Here is a 23,131-nt window from a genome sequence, read left to right on the forward strand (position 1 = left end):
TCATCATTTGTTATTATATTGAGTTTAAAGCGAGACGTAACTTCTGTCGTACAGATAATTGTTTTTTTGATTCTTCTTGAGAAACAGATCACACTTTTTCAAAGAACAACCAACAGACCGTATACAAGAACTGAGGATAACCTCTGCTTACAAAAGTGAAGCCAATGTGCCTCAAACCTGCATTCTTGGAATGGCCAGAAGGGGGCGACTCCACTAGTTGCAAAAAGAGGTCCCTGATGGGAAAATACCCGTCTTCTCTTACAGTGTTTGTGAGCTCAGTGGAAAGTACATGTCCCCTTCAGTACAGTACGACGTTGGTTTTAAAAGTTATTGTCTAATTTAAATAGAAATTGTGTATAAAGCAGGGTGTGTTTTCATGTGTGCTTAACCTGTGATTGACAAGTCCCTATTATAGCAACCTCTCAACCAAGGTAAAAATGTTATATTTGATATCCACCCTGTCTTCAAAGAGCAATATTGTGGTGGTTCCAAAAAATAGAAAACAAGATACTGAAAGCCTGAATACTAGATTTGAAAGGGGATTCACAAACATATATATGGCGTCACAGTGCTTCTTTATACAGTCTGTGATTCTCTTCACTTGGTGTAACCAGCAGCATATGGACCCAAATGTAAGTAGTTACCAGGCTGGATTAATCTTCATTACTTGTGCTGCTGTATAACTTTTATATAAATGCTAATGAGCAGTGGAGTCATTTTTTATAATCACCTGTCTGTCAGCTCAACAGAAGTTACACAGTCTCGCTTTAAAGCTGTAAGTTGGCAGTTTAAAATGAGCTCTTCTTTGAAATTAAAAGTGCTAATTGATTAAATTTGATACCTATATTTTTTTGACATTTCACATTGTTCTTTCAGTGAAAGAAAGAGGCTCAAATTTGAGACCTTTGAGCAAAAAGCAACCAAAAAAATATCAAAAAACTTTCATTCAACTTTTTTCTTTTGTTTTTTGCATAGAATATTTCTCTTCTGGATTTCACTCCAGACAGCAGGATGCCATTCTGCACCAACAGTAGTCTAAGTGTTACTACTATTATCGTTAACAGAGCGTTTTGAGGGTAATTGAACAACTATGGCCTTTTAGCTTACCATGAATTACAGCAGGAGACTTATTGCAGGAGACGGACATTGTCATGTACAACACTCAGAGAAACAACTGAAGATACCATACTTCTTGTCTAATGCATTGGCTGGGGTTACTATCTCCTACAAACAAACATCATCCAGAGTTTTGGTGAAACAAAGACGAGTCCTAAATCTACCTAAAGACAGAGCAGCACTGAAGGAATGTCATATTAGAGTTCACATGTTGCATACCAGAAACTAAGGGGACCCATGTCATCTGCATTAGACGAGGGGAGCGTAATGGTGGTATCCTCAGTTGCTCACTTACGTGACGGAAACAGAGCCTTTAAGGTGTGAAATGAACACTCTTCTTCTGTTTTGCCAAGCGGGTGAGGAAAAGAAATAAAAACATATGGTGATGGCATTTCAATAGTTTTCATTGTGACAATGGCAAAGTAGAAGACAAGGAAAGTAAACATCTGATGACATCGATTAATCAATCAACAATTGCATTATTTCTTCAACATAAAAATAACATATCACATATTTACATTTCATAAATATTTACTTCTGAAATTATTCTCTGATGGCAACATAGGTTTAGTGACCTTTGCGTGCTACTTTACAAGAAAGCAATTTACAAAACAAGGCGTTCAGGAGCAGATACAAAAAGTTGAACTACACTAGACTTATCTTTATATAAAATGTTCAAGAAGTCATGCATCTGGACTATAGAACATGCTGAGCTACAGACTACATAGTTCATCTTTTAGTACAACAAAACTGACTAAATAAAATGGACTCTATAAGAAATTATTTGAGATCAAACACAGAATATATTCATAAAGCATCTGTTAGAATGCTCAATATGCATGTGCAAAAAGTGTTAACAGCTGTTTTCAAGACATGACAGAACAAGTAAAAAGTCTCTCTGTTTTACTCTCATTGAGAATGCTTTATGAATACAATAGACCCATGTATTATACAATGCACAACTTCCCCCCTTTCACAGCAGTAAACATGAAAAATAAAAGTACCTCTGTCAAGTATAAGTCTTAAAGATTTATTTTTTCATAGATCTTAGACATCTATTTATTTACAGTGTAATGCTCCAAAGTCAGAATCCCATTGTACTTCAATGAGACGCACACGCACACGCACACGCACACGCACACACACACACACACACACACACACACACACACACACACACACACACACACACACACACACACACCAAACTAAAGGAAATAGAGGGAACTGAAAAGAGTAAATGGATGACAGAGGGCTAGTACTGCGAAGGAGCATGTACCCTTTTGGTCTTTATCCGTGCTGGAGTGTCCTGGGGGTATCGAGATGGTGAGTCTGTGAGAAAAACCTCTACATCATCAGGCACTTCTTCTAGAAAGTTGGAAGGAACAAGTCCCTTGTGTCCATTGAGCTCGCCCTGAGGAGAACACAAGTGCAGTGAGAGAGTTAACCTGCTGTATTTCACTCCAGTTACACCCTGTGTTCACATATTTCACACTCTACTTCAGGGACTCTTAAACATTTCAAATAAATGCTGTGATGGAGTTGAAAAGTGGAGGGGGGGCTACTGCTTTACAGATGGGTGCTTACAGTCTGTATTCCCAATGTTCTAGTCTTTCAGACCACTCAAAGCACTCTCAGACTACATGTCGCATTCACCGTTGAACCACACACTGATGGAAGAGGCTGCTACAACTAATCACTCCGGCATGTGACTGATGGAGCTGAGATCGAATTGCCAACTATCTGTTTGAGAGACGACCCACTCTACTACTGAGCCACAGCCACCCATTTTTTTAAAATACAAGATTCTCCAGGATGATCAATCACAATCTGCTCTTATTATTTAGTCGCCATTTTTAAATCACTTCCACTTCATGTTGCGTCTGTAATTTAAGCAGTTGAAGGGTTGGACTACAAAACCCATAAACCTCCATTCACATGGAAATGAGGAGGGCAGCTAATCAAGGACATTTCACCGTTACAGCTGACAACAAAACAGGACACAGTAGCTGTGAAAGTCAACAGCTGGACCAGAGTTCATAAAGAAATGAATAGTAGCTGCATATTCTGTTTACTGTCACAACAAATCAAAGACTAGACCTGCAGCGTACACAGGTTTAGTAGCTGAGGAGGCCCAAATCAACACCAGTTACTACACAAGGTAGAGAGGTAGAACTTGTCTCCAGCCACCCACCAAAAAATGATAACGTTGTTCTTACTTTCTAAGAAGGCCAAGGCCTCTTTTGCGGACCTTTAATCAGACTGTAGCAGCCAATGTCCTGTTCTTTGGTGTGGTGTGCTGGGGGGAGGATGCTTGCACATTAGACTAGAACAGAATCAATAAACTCATCAGGAATGCCAGCTACATCATTGGGACTGAAATGGACTGCATTCACTAGGTTTCAAAACTGAAGTCCATCCTGAGAAACCCCACACACCAACTCCACAGCTGTTTCATAATCAGGAGTAAAGACAACAGACCCTCACGCACAGGATCAGCTGTAACTCTGTTTACATATATTCGTATATTCAATTATTCTTTGTATATTTTTGATATATATATCGGGGTCTTTAGGTTTCTATACATTTCAATTTTAAAACTTTGCACACTGTACACTTTTTCAAATTGGAATTTTTATTACATTTTCTGTTAACTTTTATTGTGAAATAGCACATTTTTAGTCTGCTCTAGATACTAGTTTTATTGTAAATTCCTACATCATGTTAAATGTTTCTCTGTCTAGTAAAAACTTGATGCTGTGTCTTGACTGGCTGTAGTGGTGCAATTTCCCACAAGGGATTAATAAAGTATCTATCACTTTGCACTACTATTAAACTACTGTGGGCCAGAATATTAAAACCCAATATTTATTTTGTCTTGCCAAAGTACAATTTCAACTTCTCTTGAAGGAAAAAGAACAGTGAACTATACCTTCTTGACTTCTTGGTCACATTGAAGTGTAATCTAAACAGGCACACTGCACTACACATGTTCAGGCCACAATAGAACCTCTTCTGCTTTCAGATAAAGGAGGAGATGCTCAAAGCTCGAGGGCTCAAAAGTCACAGAGCCACAAGATGCAGGGATTAACTTGGACAAATATGCCCCAGGCAAGTGCTGTCACCCTGGGGCTCTCTGAAGTGAACTGGTTATTAGACGGACGCACAAGAAGGTTCAAGGTTGTCTTCTTCCTTCGCGGAGGTCAAAAAGAAAAGCAGTGTGCTCTTGTATGAAAAAAAAAAAGAATGATATCTGTAAACTCAGTGGGCTCTAAAGTGGGACCACAAAGAGTCTCCAGTACTAATGCCAAATCCCACAGGGCTCAGCCAGCAGACTCTCTTTGGGGAACACATGGCCAGAGGTTTAGTGCCTGTGTCACTCCATCAAAGCCAATGTGTCAGGCAGACATAACAGCCGTGATCATAGAAACAGAGAGACTTTCATCCAGCAGCTTCTGCAGCAACATCCAATGAAGAGCACTGAAACATGCCTTTAACGCCTGCTATTTATAGACCCACAGGGTTTTAATGGATGATGCCCCAGTACTTTGAATTATCACAACAACACTCAACAGCAGAGCCATAGCTAATTAATGTGACCTTACAACAGCATGCAGCTGTTTGTTCTAGTTGTGGATGGATCAGCCATCAGCAGAGGAATGCTGCAAATCTTACAAATTCACGTAGAAGCCAGGAGCTTAACTGTCCGACAAAACTAGCCACAGCTGTACCCCTGAGGGCCCAGTCCACCAAACAGGCTACAGTAGGAACAACTGTCTTCCAGAGGGGAGCTCATACCACATCTTAACAGTTGGTCAAGGCGCAGGGCTTGAGTGAAAGGCCCAACAGACACTGAATACACACTGACAGGGGACAGGCATGGTTGAAAGTTCACCCCTATTCATTGTGTACTGCAACCTTCAATTTGCTTTTTAAAGCATGCTGGGATACCAAGCGACGCAGAGCAAGAAGAACACGTATGGACTTTCTGACAGCAAAATAAATGCTGAATATTATTCATATACAGCTAACACTAAACTTAGCTACATTACGTGGTAGGGCTGTTCCTGTCTGTAGCAGCTGTTAGCTTAGCTTCTGTGTCTGTTCTCCATCGCTTTCACAACAAAGGGGCTGAGCAGACTGGGATCCCTCACTTCAAAGAACTGAACTATCCCTTTAACTCCCGTTAACTAAAGTGAAATACCTGAGCGGCACTACAGTTTCTAAGTCTCCAGCCATCTCCAGTCCCTTAGCTGGAAACACAGTGAGAAAGAGGGGATGTCCTCTTAGTCTGTTGACTCAGTGCCACAGGTATACTGTTACTGTAATAACACAATGTCCAAGCTGATGTCTGGCACATCTTTCTCAGGGAGGGAGGCCTTCAGCCCAAGCTGTGTTTGTTTACTCACCAGCAGAGAACTCGACCAACAGTTCGTTGAGGTCTACCTCAGATGGAGTGTGCAAGTGCACGTAGTTTTTCCCACACTTCACTATTGACTATTCGTTAATCCCCAGTTATTAAAAGTTTTAACAGATCCAATGAAATCCATTCTTTTACACATGTAGTTTACAATGATAACAGCAGCTTATACACTTTATACATTTTTAAAAATAAGATGATAGAAGATTGTGTATTATGTCAGGGTTAGGCAAAAGTAAGTTTCTCATGACTAGCTAGTGTTATATCAGATTTTTAGGAGTTAACTGTCTAAGCTAAGAATAGTTCAACTAGTTTTTGTTTTTTTTACAAATGCTAAAAACTAAAGCTAAAGTTGGTTGTTGGAGTTCAGCATTTTATTTGGGGGGGGGGGTTACACCTTTATTGATAGAGGAGAGGACAGTGGATAGCATAGTAAACTGGGAGAGAGTGGGGGAATGACATGCTGGAAGGAAGCTGAGAATGGATTCGCAACTTAAACATTACGCTAAGTCCGTGCCACGGCTTAGAAATATTTCACTCTTAACAGTTTTAATATAAGTGTAAAAACAGCTTTAAATATATGAACTAACCAACATGAAGGACAAACTTGACACTGATAAGCAAAAATAAATGTATTCATAACATCATGACAGTCAGGATTTATAATTATGTTTAAGTAGAAATGTTGGATACTTACATAGTAAAAGCCGTCTTCATCAATTTCACCAAAAACTGTAATGACATCACCGGCACAGAAAGTCAGCTCAGCCTGTCAAAGAAAAAGAGAGACTTCAGATTGATTGATCGGATGACTTCTCTTCTTGTTTACTGTAATTAAAGTGAGCTGAATACTTTACAACACATCAACTTTACTACTAGGTGTTGATGAGTTTGAAATGCTGTGCTTCTTTCTCCAAATCAATATGATGCATCATAAACACGAGTGTCAATTCAGTCTATACAGGTGGACTGTTGCAACTGTAAATGCATCAACTGTTGGATCTTTGAAGACAGGATTGCAACACACGTGGCACATTTGTCCTATGGGACCGGCCAAACCACACAAAACCAGACATAGTGTAATGTACAGTATGTAGGAGACAGGTCGACACAAAAGACCAAACCGAGGAGGGGAGATGCTGGCTCAGGCAATGCATGAGGGGCTGTGTCATGACCACCAGGGACAGAGGGCCGTGGCCCTTCATCCAGGCCCGCCTCCTCGTTTGCAGTCCGACAAACGGGGGAGGAAACACACACAGAGCAGACAGTAGTGTACCCCTCTCACCCTCACTCACCTCCTCATTCAGTCTGTTGCCCTCATACTGTGTCGGTGGCAATGCCAATGGAAAGGTGAGAGTAAGTAAACGGGGGGAGGGCAAAAAGAACAGCACGGGAAAGTAATTCAATCCTCTAGCTTACACAGTGCTAACTGTTACCGCTAACTCAACCTCAACTCTGAACACACATATACCCTGAATCAAAATTTAAGGCATGATTTAACATCATCTTGTTTAGAGTCAAATAAGAAGACATGACCACTCATATCTGGGCGTCACTATGAAAATACTGCTAGGAGATATGAGCTTAGCTCGCCTGGCTGAAAGGGATTTAAGAAAACAGCCGACCAGCACTACTAATGTTTACTATTCATCACATTATATCTCATTCAACCTGTACAAAAACTGAAGGTACAAAGGGCCTAAGCATGGACTGTTCTTACTCGCCATTCCTGTCATATATCTCCATTAAACCTAAAAATCAGGCCTGCGTGACATGAGGAAATGAAAAGAACATAATAGTGTGAGAATTAACCATCATTTACAGGCCTACGACTCTCTGCTGCATATTTTTCTGTGATTTTAAGATGTTGTCTCTCCTGACCCCAAATTCTTCCAAACAGCAGAAGCACTGTTCTTTTTCATGAGGGTCTTCATCAATCAGGACTTCCTTACTCCTCTGTCTCTCTTTCCTCAGGCATTAAGAGGCTTACACTCTTAGTGACAAACAAATCGTCACTTATTTATCCAGGGGTAGCTGATGGATGTCGAGGGCTTCATCTGACTGGTTTAAATGTGTGAATGGATCGTCCATGTATGCAGAGCTCTGTCTGACAGGTCCTATGTTTACATCTCTGTTTAAAAAATGGTTGGTATTCTTGCAGAGCCAGTCGCTTTTGACACGTTTGTCGTGCATGATGATGTGATGACAATGAAAACTGTTGTTTATACAGACACGTTTTTGTACAAATTAAACACATAAGATATATTGAGAGAAATAGAAAGCTTTAGAGGTTCTGATGGGCTTATTTGTTGTCTTGCCATGACATAAAAACAAAGAATTTACAGTTTTAATCTTTACTGATGCTCAGCAACAGATGGAATAATGCCTAAACTGTTCCTTTTGATTCTTGATATACAACATTTAACATATCTTTCTAACATTTTGCACTTTGACAGCTTTCATGTAATCAGTTAAACATGATGATGGTGACAGAAAACGATCAACACAAAGTCCAAAGCTGGATCCAGAAGAGGACAGTACCTCTACATCAACGTTCGGGGAGCTCTCTCGAGGGTCATAGTCGTACAGAGCCACCATCCTCCTTGTTGACATTGGATATTGTCGGCCACTCCGCCTGTTCCTCTCTATGAAGAGTCACAGTTTAAAAAAAGGCTGATTAGTGGGAAGTATTTAAAACTTCTCAGTGAGATGTGATGATCAGTGAAGATACAGGCAAGGCAGTTTCAGAATGAACGGCTCTTTTATTCAAAGAAGTTAGTCAGAGCAAAGCGGCTGATAGTGGATATTCAAAGATCGGTGAGGGTGATGAGGAGTTGAGAAAAAGAAGTGAAGATAAAGCAAAGAGCAGAGAAAGCATCTCACTGTACACAGACCTCTCTTAGACTTTCTGGATCTGCGATTTATCGAGCGGCCATCTTTGAAACGGTCACAGTTCACTTCACAGGAAAGCAGAGAAACACAGGAGAGCAGTGGAAAGGAGAACAGTCAGTAATAGACAGTTCAGTAGAGCAGCAAGTTTACCAGAAAGAGAAGGACCACAGAAGAGGAGAATAAGAAAAGGAGGCAGGTACATCTGTAGTAAAATAAAAGTCTCACCTAACTTCTCCACAGGAGTATTGAGGGGCAGGAAACCCTGTTTGAGGAGCTGGTCCATCATGTCGTCATCCTCCGTCTGGATCTCAGAGACCATGTTACAGGGGATCAGACCCACTCGATCTCTGATCTCTGCCCTGTAGAAGCCATCTGTGTCTTTATTACCAATCACCTGGAAATATACCAAAGAGGAAAGACACAGAAAATCAGAAGTTAATTATTCATATGTTATTTTAAATGTTTTTGAGAGATACAAAGCATAAGAGAGTGAGGTGTAAGAGATTCTGGGTGGTGTCTTATAGTCAAACCATCACCTTGATGATCTGGCCCTCCTTGAACGGAAGCTCCTCATCGGCAGCATCAGGGTTGGGAGACATGGACATGGGGTCGTAGTCAAACAGCGCCACAAACACTCGGATCAGCTCATCTGGCTCCGACTCATCATAGTAATCCAGGGATCGCCGTCCTCGCCCTTGCCTGCGCACGCCATAACCGTCTGAAACATAGAGGAGGCCTCTGCTGCTACTACCAGCCTTATACAGCCACGCTGGCTGTAGAGGCAATGAGAGCAGAAGATGTCTCTCTGTTAGAGCTGACAGGGGAGAGGGCGATGAGATGGATGTGTGAAAAAAGAGCCGGGGATCGAATGCTGTAATTTTTCTTTACAGTTTTTCATCTCTTTTGGTTTGAAAAAAAGTCTCCTGCTGAGGTTAAGCACTTAAAGAACAAGATGCTTTTAGAATAATCACTCTCTACAATGGTAGCACAGCAGGGTTCTTCGTTCACACATCTCTGTTTTCTGGCGTGACAGTCACTGAACATCATAACAAAGTACAGCACAGCACAGACAGGAAACAGGTCAAGCAGTTTGTTGGGGTGCAAGGGAAACCGAATGACTGTGCACACCAGGAGGACACAAGTAAGACTGCACTACTGTTCATTGCTGTTTCACTGCCTTATCTCACAGAGGCTGATCGACATGCATGCTTTCCTGGGAATAGACATGACGAGGAGAGCATTCCCACATCAAATGCAGGTGTGCTTTCATGCTTACAAGGCCACATCTGGAAATAATGTGCAGCGAAAAAAAGGGCAAAGGAGGCACGCTCCCAGGGAACATAACACATCAAATGCCCCAGCAGGTCCTGGCAACGCAGATATCAGGGACAGTGAGGGGGAAGGGATGAACCTGATATCAGTTCCCCATGCTTCCCATGGATCACCATGTTAAATGTTTCAATGGCAGGTTGTAAGTCTGGATAATGGCTCAGAGATAATGCAACCAGTACTGACCTAAGCAACTGCTTTTTCAGATATGCAACATGTGCTCCACTGGTGTTAAATGTGTTAGATTTTGATGGCAGCGGAGTCAATGAAAGTGCAACCAAGTGATTCCAACAAGGCAAGAATGCAACAACTCATCCACTAATGTGTCTTTCCTTCTCACTGTACTGTAAATGGGTCATGCAAAATAAACATCAAACGAGCTGCTGGCTCATGAAGGCGGGGAGGAGAAGGAAAGAAGGAGATGGGGGAAAATCATGGGAGAGGAGGGTGGGGTTAAGGTGGTGGTTGAGGTGGGAGAGTGGTCTGGTTATGGAGGGTGAATGGGGAGAGTGAGTGAGTTGGGGTTTCTTGGGATTGGGGGGTGTAGGAGTACATACAGGGAAGGGGTTTTCATTCTCCAGCAACGGGAAAAGTGGCCAGTCTTGTCTTCCCCCGTCAGCTTTATTCAGCTAAGCTAAGTTAAGCTAAACAAAGAAGCTAACTGTCCACCATCATGATGTTACTGCATTTTTGGCCTTTTTCTGACCTTTCAAGTTGAATTGTCACCTGGGAGAGAAGCTGCACCACATACCATATTGATCCTCTGAGGACAAAGATCGCCATATCCTGCGCCGAGCTACACTGCCATAGTTAACATCCTCCTTGACGGGTGAGAGGTTCCCCTCACTCCCCTCACTGTTACTGTCCATGGTGATCTCTACAGAAGACACCAATCACAACGTTACGGTCAGAGATCCCCCGCACACACACTCTGGTCTACCCCATGGCCCATTCACTCATGCTGATACAGTAGGATGATGAGGTTGCCCTGAGGTGGAAGGGTGTACAAGGCAACAAGTTTCACTCTGGAGTCACTGGGTGTAAAACAGCAATGCTTGCACTGTTGCGGGGTGGTTAAATTGGGTGGTCATGTTAACATGTTAAGCCACAGTAAACAAAGGCATAGGGATGGTATCTGGAAGAACTTTCCTGCAAAACTGCATGTGAACATCTGGCGATTCCAGCTGGTGAGGATGAAGAGCTAAAGGGTGTGCAAACACCCCACAAAATAAGGGTCTACGTGGTTGTTTAAGCTCTATGGGAGAGATGTACAGCTCAGCTCACATGGGTAAGGGAAACACATGGCATAAATAGCACAAACATCAGTGGCCCTGCAGGTGGGGATGAGGCGTCTCCTCATGTGGTGACCTCACTAACCAATGGATGGGATGGGCCGCTGCTGAGGAGGGGTGCCAATGTGAACCAGCCTCCTCCCTGAGTGTTCCAGACGATCAGCGTTTCCATGTGATGATGAGTTCCCAATGATCTTTAGATTGAAAAACAATAGAAGAGAGGTTAGAATTACATAACACATGCAATGAGATAACTGCTAAATATAAAATAAATCAAAGAGTCCCACATTCCTGTTAAAACAACTAAAAACCATAAGAGCAAATGTTGTGGCTTCCATTTGTCCTTAGGAAGGCAAAATAATAAGAAAATCCACAAAACAAGAAAAGAACCCAAAAAAACCTTTAAATGAAATCAACCTCAACACAACAACATGGACTGGGGGTAAGGAAGGGTCAGATGTTTAGCTAAAGACCATTTGTTTGGTTTGTTTTGTTCTGTGCATGTCAGCTCCTGTATGAGAACAAAAAGCAAAGGACAGGTAAAGAAGAATAAAAGTGGATGAGATGAAAAAAGAGGAATAGTAGATAGAATGGATACATATGTGGTTAGATGAGCACAGCTATTAGCCTCAGCCCGCTGCTTCTTTAAAATAACAACCAAATCGTTTGAAAAACAGAAAATAAAGAAAAAACAAACCATTTGTTTTTTACTGAAACAAGTGAAAAAAGGAAAGCAAGAAAGGATGAGAATGGCTCAAAGACTAAATGAATATGGAAAGCTGTCTGAGTCTTGACCCTTATTTTGAATGTGAAGCAATGAGAAGCAGGAAGTGCTGAAATAAAGCCCCAAGCAGGAGGTGCAGGGTCACTGCTTCAGCTCTAGAGGGCGACACATAATGAAGAGCAGATGAGGCTGGCAGCTGGCAGAGGGGGAAGGGGAAGAAGATAAGGGAGCAACATGTCCCCATGAACTGCACAGACACTTTCCTCTGAATGAACCTCTCCCCTCAAAGACATGAGAAGTCAAAACTTTGATTAAATGGCCTTTAGGTAATAGAAAGCTATACTTCAAAATCCACCTGACATTCTGAATACAAACAACATAATTCACACAAAGAAAACATCAAATGAGACCGACCATGAACATGTGATACTAAAATGCCAAATAAAGAAGAGGGGGGAGGGAGGGGTCATAAAGAAAAACAGACAACATTAAGGATGACAGCAGCTTGCTGATGAAAAGTACAGCAGAAAGTCTGAATCACACACCAGCGGCTGGTCCCGGCTGAGCCTGGACATAGAGTGGGTCCTAGCCTCCCTGTGGGGGCTGTAATAGACCCTGTCCAGCTCGTTCAGCCTGCCCTCGCTCAGGGCTGCTTCCCTGGAGTAGTTACGCTCTCGGGTCCCTCGTCCAGGCCCAAAGTGCTCCCTGTTCCTAAAGTCACCTGTGTGTACAGATATGGCTGAAGTCCGTGGATACTCCTCTTCTATACTGCACTGCCGGGTTAGAGTTCTTTTGCGGCCCAGAGCCAGCGCACGCCTCTCTACTGGGCCCTCACAGTGGATGAAGTGCACTGGCCCCCGCATGGGGCTCCCCTGAGAATAATACCCTCGATGACTTCGGCCCAGAGAGCCTTCTTCCTCACTACCGCAGTCCAATCCGCTGTCAGGACTCTTGGTGCTCTGGCGGTTGAGTCTTCCTATGCTGCGGTCGTCTGCGCTGTAGTAGTAGCGGCTGTCAGTGAAGCGAGGGGAGGAGCGCTGGCGCTGCAGGTAGCGGGAGTTCTTGCTAGGGGGCATGTGATTGTTCTGGGGGTACATCCTCCTCTGGGTGTGCGGCGTCCCCGGCCGCCCACCGTCTTCAAAGCAAATGCGCTGGCCCATGCCGTCCATGCAGTCCGACTCTTCCTCAGCCACCTCTGGGATGCTGTGGAGCCGCTTGCTGCGGAGGGACTTCTGTTTTACCACTTCCCTCTGGAGGTCCCAGCAGTCTCTTTCCTCAGCTAAGTCCTGACGCTTGTAATAAGCCTTCAGTCATGATCAGGTCCCACAATTTCACAGTTCAGTTACAGTCAGTATTATTCAAAAGGTTCAGTTTAGATTTTGTGAAGGGGGTTGAAAAGTTTTTCGAAGGTTTTAGAACAGGCAGGAAACAACACAGTATGTGAATAGAACAAATGGGGGAAAAAAGACAAAATAAAGACAGAATTAGTTATTTGTGGCAATGTAGTAAAACATGCAGTCTCATTCCGTGAGGAGGAAATGGCATGCTCTGAACAGGAATCTGTGAAGGCTCAAATATGGAGCAATCTGATAAACAGGGTGGGCACGAGGGTTAAATGTGGAAAAAATAATTTCACTGGTAAGAAATTAAAAACATCTGAACAAAAAGTAAGTGACAGGATTTATTTGTGCCACAGGTGAGGGATTAGTAAAACATTGGTGAGGATGAAATGAATAAATTAATCTTCAAAACAGCTTAAAAAATGAATATGAGGCTGAATGAATGAAGGAATCTGCTGCTAGGGCAAACTATATTAACACATTTCAAATGTAGCAACACATCAGCAGCTCTCGTCTGTAAGCTCACAAATACAACAGCAGAGGAAAACCTGACAATTCATCTTTAACTTTTAACTTAGCAATACCTAACTCAAACACACAAATCATGACTTCACATACCTTGGGAGATATAGTAATGTTTTACAGAAATATACGGGGCATGGAAAATATGCAACAGTGAGTTACAAACGAATGGTGAAGAGAAGATGGATGCAGTATTGGTGTATTTGAAGAGTAAATATACCAATAGATAGCCCTGATCAACAGCACATTACTGTACAGATACAAAGCAGCAATCATTTAATCCATTCTGCAGTGACTTTGTGTTAATCTCTGATGTCAAAGTCTGCTGTAACACAGAGAAACAATCATCCACTGCTGTTCCTCCCACTCTCATAACATGGTGCTTTAGTGATGGCAGACTGGCTTTACATCCACACATCCCTTACGACGGACCAAATGAAAACAGGATCATGTACTAACAATGTTAACAGCTATATCCACAGTACAAAAAAAAATCAAACTTCAGGACATGACAGACATAAACAAAAGTGAATATTTCCATTTAAGTACTCACTTAAATGAGATTCCCACTTAAAATGCCATGACCCTTTGATACAGTACAGTGTATTAAACTTTGCACTACAGTGTCTCATCATAACATTTGGAAGACTTCTTCGTCAAAGTATAAAGAGAATCAAAATGCACCCAAACCTGAAAACACATTCTGCTTTTCATTAACAGCCGTCCCCTCTTGCATGCTCTACAGTTATATACATAGCCATTCCCATGAGCTCAGCCTTAAATGAGTAAAGCGGTGCTGGAGGGGTGGGGTGGAGGAGCAGGCTGGGGCTGGGGCTGGGGCTGGGGCTGGGGCTGGGACTGGGACTGGGACTGGGACTGGGACTGGGACTGGGACTGGGACTGGGGCTGGGAGGCTGACTCAGCTGACGCGAGGCAGGAAGCACTCAGCCGGGCAAAGCCACAGCGGGCCTGGATGTAGAGCCTGTAAGAGAGAGAGCAGGACTATCCCTCCCTCCCTCCCCCAATGAATTTCCCTCTACTCCCCCCTCCCATGTCCACTACAGAGTGACTGTGTGCTGCGTGTACCTTTAGAGTGTTGTGAGAGTTGATACTGCGCCTGCGACCCTCCTCCAGCTGCATCTCAGAGTAAAGATCCTCCTCGTCCTCCTCCATTATGTCAGAAAGGTCAGAGCCTCGACTGCTCTCTGTGTGGTACTCCTCACTGTGACTGTAGTGATGATACTGATGCTGAGAGGAGACAAGACAGGAGGAATAGAGAATGTTATAATCTTATCAGGTCAGGAAATGAGTCAAGATTTGCATTTACTGGTAAGTGTTTGAACTGTCTTCCTTCTTTAAAATGGGACTACTGCATTCAGAAATGTGGAGTTTCTATGCAGCTATGAAGCTCTTTCTAGGGCTGTCTGCTTTTGCAATCGTGCAAGGTACCAGTACGCTAGATGGGCTCAGCCTATGGTAGCGTTGATAGCATTGTCGACTATCCCACTGCCTGCAACCAATTCGACTTGCGCAAACCCCCTCTGCTGGTCACTTGTTGTCTTAAATTAAGAGGTCTTCTCCAATCCAAACAGCTCTACACAAGGTTGATTTACTTTAGAGAATACCACTGTTGTCTTTAAATCCATGATTATGCCCAAATGAGCAAGAAATGCTGTTCAAAAGTGGCACCACTACCCTCGTTAGCCTCACTTACCACAACACAATACAAAACCTTTCTATGCATTTTGTACTGTAGATTTGTCACAGCTCACTTTTTAAAAGACAAAAAGGTATTAGAAGTGCATATTATTCACTAGATTTTACAATAAATAGTCAAAAAGAACATTCAGGTTCAGTTTGGTCTGCATGATGGTGTAAAATGTGTTAAAAGCATGTAAAAGTTCACAGTGGGAACTACAGAGACCAAGTGTACCATGTCCTTGACTTCTGATTTTGTAGCAAGAGTCAGTGATGAAGGAAGGTGTCTACATTATTTTTCTACCACAGCACAACCTCATTAGCACAAATAATGATGGACACCTCCATTAAAGTGCAGCAGTAACCTCTAATTGGCTGCTCATCATACAGAATTTCCTTCAGCCTTTAATAAGGATGTACCATATTTAACTAAGGCCAAAAGCAGGGAGTCCAGCCACTCATTGATTCCCAAGAAAAATCAACGCCAGACTGAGACGCTGACAGAGTTATGTGAGTTGTTAAGGGCATTTGTCAACACTTTTCCCTCTCAGTTATATTCAAAACCTAACCGAAATAACCAACCCACACTCAAAGCAATGCTGCACAAATGCTGCGACATGTTCGTCCTAGAAGCAAGAGGGGTACACTGACTGATAAGATGAGCAGGACTGCTTGTGTTTTGGTTTAATTACCTGTCGACCTAGCTCTGAGCCTCGGAGGAATTCATCTACTGAGGCTCCTCTCCTCCTCGCATGAGGAGAATCATAGCCATCCTCCTCTTCGTCAGAGTTAAGTGGATGTAGGGCGTTCCCTCGATCACTGAATATGTTTCTTTTCTCGACCTGAAAACAAATATGACACTTGAATTTAAAAAAATGATAGGGCTAACTAGGTGGCATTGATCCTTGAATTATAATTTTCATAAACCTGGTTAAAAAGTTTCACAACATGTTTAGATCAATATCTAACTTCCAGGTCAATGTGGGCAAAAAGTGAGGCATTCCTTATATGTAGTTTGTTGTCGTGACTGGTAATTGTTACATTATTAATGTGTGACATTCAAGTCGTGACAAACTGCAAGAGATGAATGAAAGTTGCTGCATCATATCATTTTAAATGTTACGATTTTGAAAATATGGTTCAGTTTTATTTTGAACTAACACTTCTTGTGATAAAGATTTTTAAAGCAAGCTGGTTCTCAGGAACGTTATTAGATCATCTCACATGTTGAGATGAATACTGTTAAATTTTTGTTTAGACTTACCCGGTTTCCCTCTGCAAACACTCTCTGGGCAGCTTCCCTGGCCATGGCCTTGGCGATGGTGTTTGTGATGGGGACTCCCTGAGGCTGCGGCAGGATCCTCTGAGGGGAGGGCGACCGTCGTGGTGGAAAGTGTGGCGGCTCCAGGTTTGGTCCACGCATCGGAGGCAGCGGAGAGGGGGATCGCTCCCAGTGCGGGGTTGACCGCACCTCATGCTCTTTGGTTTCTGGCTCTCTGGCACTTAGTAATGGTTTGGACTTGGGCATGGGGTGACGCTGGAAATGAGGCTGGATATGAGGCTGGGTATGAGGCTGGGTATGAGGAGAGGGTTGGCGGCTGGGCTGCGAGTGTGGCAGCGTGTGGGGTTGGGATCGAGGCAAAGGCTGAACCTGCGGCTGAGGGTGATTTGGTGGGTACGTCGACGGGTAAGGAGGGTGAGTTTGAGAGTGCACTGGTTGGGACTGTGGATGGGAAATAGAGTGACTAGCGGTCCTGCGGGACAGGTGAGGAGAGCCCAAAAGATTGTGCGGGATGACCGCCATGGGCGAGTCCTGGGACTCGCCTTGTGTCGACAACGTCCTTACAAAAAGTTCCCGGGCTTCCAGACACTGAATCCTGTTTAACTCCACACTCGCATAGTCTGCTGTTGGGTATAAGACCTCTGCTACCTGCATTCACAAAGAACCAAAGAGTCCTTACCAAAGAGCTGTTAAATATGTTACTTATACATCAGTTCTTACTTTGAAACCATTGTGCAGAGACTACTACATGCATGTGTAGCTCCTTCATCTTTGGCAGAAAAAGACACTGCTATTATTCAAAACAGATGTGTGTATACTGAAATACAAAATAATAAGCTGAATAACTTTGGACTTATTTGTAGCACCAGCACCAGGCCAGTTACAATCATATCCCTGTCATATACACACAACAAAAGCAATAGCTGCCAATGGGAGAATGTTTGTTTTTTTGAGGTTAGGTCTTAAGTAATACTAGTCCCCGGAGGCATCAGCAGTTTATAATTTCTCCAGGAGGTGGCAATGAAGAACTACTCAAACAAGTCCCTGCTGAGGAAGGCAAAGACTCCTTGTTTAAAGATCTGTGCTGTAAGACAAATAAAGAGTGGTTCTAAAATGTTTTACCTTTTGTCCCTTCGTCCACACAGCGTAACCGATCACACAGGCCCCATTGGAGGTTCCTGAGGGCGACAGAGGAGGCGGCTTCCATCTGACCTGCAGCACCCCGGGCGTCTGACCACACTGGACCTGCACCTCCTGGGGAGGGAGAGGAGGCCCTAGGGAACACAACATACAGACTGGATAAGAGAAGAAGAAGAAAAACAGCTCAACAGAAGCCGAACTGTTTACTTATATTTCATTAAAAGAAGCTGACATCTTTTTTGGATTTCTTACATTTAATAACAATTTAATGGTGGCATGAAGGGTGTTCTCTTTCTAGGGGAAGTGTAATATACATCTCACATTTAAAATACTATTTGCAGCTGAGACATGTGATGACATTTAGAGGAAACATAATATATAATGAATTCAGATTTATTCTAAAAGAGTTTTAATTTCACTGGAGCAAAGAGCCGTCAGACACAAATGGATGTACAATTAGTTATACTCAAATGATGTCATGTTTCTAGGATGATATTGCTATATTCATCACCATGCAGGTTCATATTGAGGATTCATTCATATGTGTATCAAGCTCAGGCGTTACATTGAGTTTGCCAACATTCAGCCGTCAGTGTATGTACAGCAATATTCCGCTGCCAGATTCTCGCTGACAATTTTCTTTGGAGCATTAAAAAAACAGTTTGCTATTCCCACAATCTGTAAGTGCTGCCTGCATACTAAACAACATAGACCATCTGTGCAGTGCTGCTCCCCCCACCACCATCGCCCCCACCCCACCCGAGCCCAACCCGCAGTCGCACAGTGAGAGAGCAGATGCAGTCGGCACCGTCTCTGAGCTGCAACATGCAGCTGTTTGTGTGTCCAAGAATACACATCAACGCAACCTTAATCACATTTCTACGCCGACTGTCAGCAGACAAAACACATAGTCTTAGACCAGCAGCGGTGGCTGTTACGACATTTAATTTCTTCTTGTCATTTCTGAACTACGCCTGTCATAAAGAAGCTCTGCTGAGAACTGGAATTAGTGTTTCAATGAGTGTTTCAGAGGAGCCACTTTCATTAATACCGGGACCAAAACAGCAGACAGTGATTTCTAGGCAGGGGATCAGAGGCTGCCTGGTGTGACTTATATTGATAAAAATGTTGTATGGCTACAAACTAATGAAGTCGCTTGTTTGAAGAACACATGCTGTGTGTGAAAGTCTAACACAGAGCCTCCAGACTGTTTTCTCTATCGACAACAGTTGTCCACAATACTGAGACTATTTCAGACACTGCTCATTTACATGTTCAATAGATGGATTATTTAATGAACTCTCTGCTTGTTAGGAGGGGCCTATGATTTCCACGATACAGAAAACGTGCATGGATCATTAAATTTGACAATGAAAACAGATTAGACTGTAAAACACGCATTAATGTGGGTTTTTCTACCATGTTTTGGCTGCTGCAGCCTGTCTGCTTGTGAACTGTTTTCACCTTGGGTGTACACCGTATGGGTGGGGCTCGAGTCTCCCTTTTAAGGACAGCCATGGCAAAGAGGGAATCTGAGATATCAAAGCCTTAAAAAAATATAAGAAATGCGACACTAAGCGTTAAGTTTGGAGCAGAACAATATCCAAACGACTTCTATGAACTGGGGGAGCAACTTTTCTGTAAGAGAGAGGCAACATACTAGCAAGAGCTCACAAATTTGCCAAACTCAAACCTTTGTGGCTGTATGTGCTGAATTAGATATTCTACTGGGGGAAAAAAAGCTAAGTCAGGTTTCACGTGAAGTGTCACAAACATGGAGGATCCTTGCCAGGGCATGAGAGTAGCCTCCATCAGACCAATTTATCCTAGGTGTTCGAGCAGTAAATTGAAGCTGTGCTGCAGAAGATCCGTGAGAGAAAATGTCAGTGGTTGTTGATGAAAGAACTGACAGGAGAGTCTTCAGCGTCCTGAACATCGACACCAATGAGTTAGTCAAGTAGGACAAAACTCACAATACTAATGTAGACGATATAATACCTGAAATCTACCTGCATTTACAGTGAATTGTCCTCTATTGCTGTTTAATTAAATGGATCAATATTCATTCAATTTAGGATGTTTTCCTGTTGAATGGTTGAAACTTTACTCATCCATCATATGATGAGATGTCCTTAAGGTGACAGAATGTGGTTACATCATAAATTAAATAGGAAAAAGTGTAATCTGAAAATCATCTAAATGGATCTCATGGGGCCGTATGTTAGCTCATCAACTCATCAGAATCTGTCAATTCATATCCCAGCTGAATCCCTCTGTGTGTGTCCTCCCTGTATTTCCTCCCTCTCACCCTTCTCTTTGATCGCTTACTTGACCTTAAACTCCGTCTGGTGTGTCTGTTTTCATTATCTGAACTGCTCCAATCTTACTCTGGCACCAAAACAATGGACATTTTGATCTGCTGTCATGTGAAGTTAGGTTAAGTTAACAAAGCATTAATATGAATTGCCTGAAGCATGATCCATTTGCACACACAAGTAGTTAACTCCTCTGTGACTTTATATTTACACCCAAAAACTCAGTGCCATGAATGTAGCTGGCTGTGGAAAAATATCACTCCTCTTAAATTCTCACTTAAAAAATTTCCCGCAGCAGGACAGTCAGGCTGTGAGACCCGAGTTAGCGCTGGCAACAGCCTCTGCATCAACAAGCCTCAAGGGAGAAGAAATCCCAGAGATCTACGCTTACAATTTACGCTTATTTGGCTTCAAGAGAATCTTGTTTCCAGGCAGGGCTGCTTCAATGATATCTCATTGCACGTTTTTATTTTTTTGTTTTGGTTTCTATGTCATGTGTGTTTCTTATCACAGGAATACACATGCAGATCCTTGAGGGCACTCTCAAAGTGGCAGGGGAGAAATGAATACAGCAGAGACGTTTGTCAGGTTTGTAGAGGTAAAGGGCCTCAAGCCTGTGGCTGTGTACATAAAAGATTGTTGTGTTGGACGTAAATTATCAGATGGCTTTCATTTTGAAATATCTGATGACTTTGAAATGAAAGCACTGAGATGAAGGAGAAAGGGAGAACAATGTTACCCCTTTATGATAAATACACCTCGGAACTTTGAACCAAAGTCTCTATTCCTGTAAGCTCTGATAAAGTCACTGACCAAATACCAAACACAAACAAAGTTCCACAGAAGCTAGTGAACACAGCGGAGCATTTTGAGATCCAAACATATTTCTCAGAGAGTTTAATGGAGCCAACACGGATTAGATGAGACCTTACATCTGACAGGAAACAAAATACAACATATTAACTAAAATCAGTGGTAATGTTACCCTCTGTCTTCTGCATGTTTAAAAACAACTCCAACATTCACTTTAATAACTTCACACTGCTTTTAAATGCCTTATAATGCCTCATCAAGGTTTAAGTTGCTAAAGCACAACTTTCACAGTACTTTGGTAGAGTGCTGCTTTGAGTTAATTGCTAACATCCACATGTGTAAATGTTAGCAGTTAAAGCTGCCTAACATGTCCACCATCTTCATTTAGTGTAGTTTGTAGCATTCTTACATTTGGCCAAAATGGATTGAATTTAAGGGATCAGGGGAGACATAATGATTTCTTCTGTTGGCACTGTAGATTTACGCTCCAAATTTAATTGCACACTTCATTAACATGTAACGTAATGTATTTACCAACCGAGCATCGAACCCACTGAAACCACCATCCAGGGGCCATGTGCTGTTTATACAGGTCCATACTGTTCAACCATAAACCACGTAGAGAAATACAGACACTACTAAGCTTTGGTTTACTGAGCAGATAAAACATAACAAATAAAAAGTGCTCTTTCTGCTGACCTGCATGTTGAGTGCAGAACTCCACAGAGATTTCCCTCTTGTCCCTTTGATCCATTGGAAGCTGCCAAGGCACCTGATGTGGCTGCGCCACAACCTTCACTTTGTAAACGGTCATGGGCTTCAGGTTGAAGAACTTGTATTTGTAGCCTCCTGCCTTGACCATGTCGTACTCAGCACCATTCAGGAAGATGGTGTGACTGTAGTTGCTGTTGCTGGGCATCCAAGAGAGCTCAGCAGAGACCTGTGTTATACAGTCCACCCGCAGATAATAAGGTGCCACCACCACATCTTTTCCCACGAGCAGAGTGCACCGCAGCTCGTCCGACAGGCCCCGGTCAGTGATGCTCTGCACCGAGATACGGTAAGTGTTGGTGAGCAGATTGAGCTTTTCAATAAGAGACTTGGTCCTGCCCCCGTAGGGGACACTCATGCGCAACTCCTTATCCACCAGCACATTGTAGCCACTGATGGTGCCCCCGCCTGGTGGGACCACAGGAGCATCCCAGCCGATAATCACACTCTTGGCAAGTTGTTTAATCAGGTTGATGCGGCGGGGATAAGGCACAATGTCTTCACCGACCTCGTCAATATTGACATCCAGGGTTCCTGTCCCGTTGCTAGAGGAGCCCAGGAGGTCCATGCCTAAGCTGCTGGTGCTGAGACAGTCGAGTTTACTGTCACTCAGCAGGCTGCTTATGCTCGTTCCCGTTCCAGTGCTCACACCATGTCTTTGAGTCACCAGGCTACTGTGGTTGAGGTAGCCAGGTTCTTTAGCTACTGTGTCCCTGTGTTTGACAGACGGTGTCTCCTCGTCTTGCACAAAGTCCACAAAGTTGGATGGGACGAGTCCTCGCTGTCCGTCCAGCAGCTCTCCTGAGGAAAAAGGAGGAAATAGTTGGTATTGTCGTGATATTAAGAACAATTGAGTACAGAATATCACATTCAGTCAGACCTTCATAAAAGCCATCCTCATCCATTGTCCCGTAAACGTAGAGGTACTTCCCTGCCACCAGGGGGAGCTCTGCTTCAGGATGCTCGTTTGGCCCATCATAAGGATTGTAACTACAACAAAACATAAATAAAAAATTTAACTGCCAAACGGTTTCATACATTTTCTTGAAATCCCTCTCTGTTGCAAGCTCTTTCATGTCAAACACTCTAATTTTCTAATAGGTATGTCAGGGGGAATGATTTGCTGAGTGCTGCTTTAAAATCTGAAGTTTTTTTCTATTTGTGATTGATTTGTTTTTTTCTACAAATATGAGAGAGGGCTGAGGACAGTGTGGGTTGAAAGCATTGGCCCTGTTCATATTTGTGCTCTGAGGATTCCAATTATTTTTTGTGCTGACAGGTAATTTTCTATAGAGATAGAAACACTGAATCATCTTTAAGACCACAGCCTAAAGCTCTGTGAGAGAAAGCAAAGAGTCTCAGCAGTATCTGTCCATGACTTTTCTTGCCAGCTAACTTCACTGTAAAGAGGAATAGAACATACTCTGCTTTCTTCTCCATTATCAACCTCTCTGATGATGTTAAACTCTTACTTTGG

At 42.9% G+C, this 23,131-nt stretch overlaps 1 protein-coding gene across 2 annotated transcripts in view; it reads right to left on the minus strand.

The window, feature by feature from the left end:
* rimbp2 (RIMS binding protein 2) overlaps positions 1–23,131 on the minus strand; it is a 108,250-nt gene that overhangs the window by 969 nt on the left and 84,150 nt on the right. For both annotated transcript variants that reach the window (XM_034692358.1, XM_034692357.1), the window contains 13 exons: positions 22,535–22,644; positions 21,583–22,455; positions 17,738–17,889; positions 16,598–17,263; positions 16,026–16,175; positions 14,722–14,883; positions 11,135–11,243; positions 10,509–10,634; positions 8,965–9,146; positions 8,654–8,822; positions 8,078–8,181; positions 6,234–6,305; positions 2,396–2,530 (listed from right to left, as the gene is read on the minus strand). In XM_034692358.1, the coding sequence (XP_034548249.1) occupies positions 2,396–2,530; positions 6,234–6,305; positions 8,078–8,181; positions 8,654–8,822; positions 8,965–9,146; positions 10,509–10,634; positions 11,135–11,243; positions 14,722–14,883; positions 16,026–16,175; positions 16,598–17,263; positions 17,738–17,889; positions 21,583–22,455; positions 22,535–22,644 (3,010 nt within the window). The remainder of the gene's footprint in view (positions 1–2,395; positions 2,531–6,233; positions 6,306–8,077; positions 8,182–8,653; positions 8,823–8,964; positions 9,147–10,508; positions 10,635–11,134; positions 11,244–14,721; positions 14,884–16,025; positions 16,176–16,597; positions 17,264–17,737; positions 17,890–21,582; positions 22,456–22,534; positions 22,645–23,131) is intronic.

Source organism: Notolabrus celidotus, chromosome 9, assembly GCF_009762535.1.
Source record: "Notolabrus celidotus isolate fNotCel1 chromosome 9, fNotCel1.pri, whole genome shotgun sequence".
NCBI lineage: Eukaryota > Metazoa > Chordata > Actinopteri > Labriformes > Labridae > Notolabrus > Notolabrus celidotus.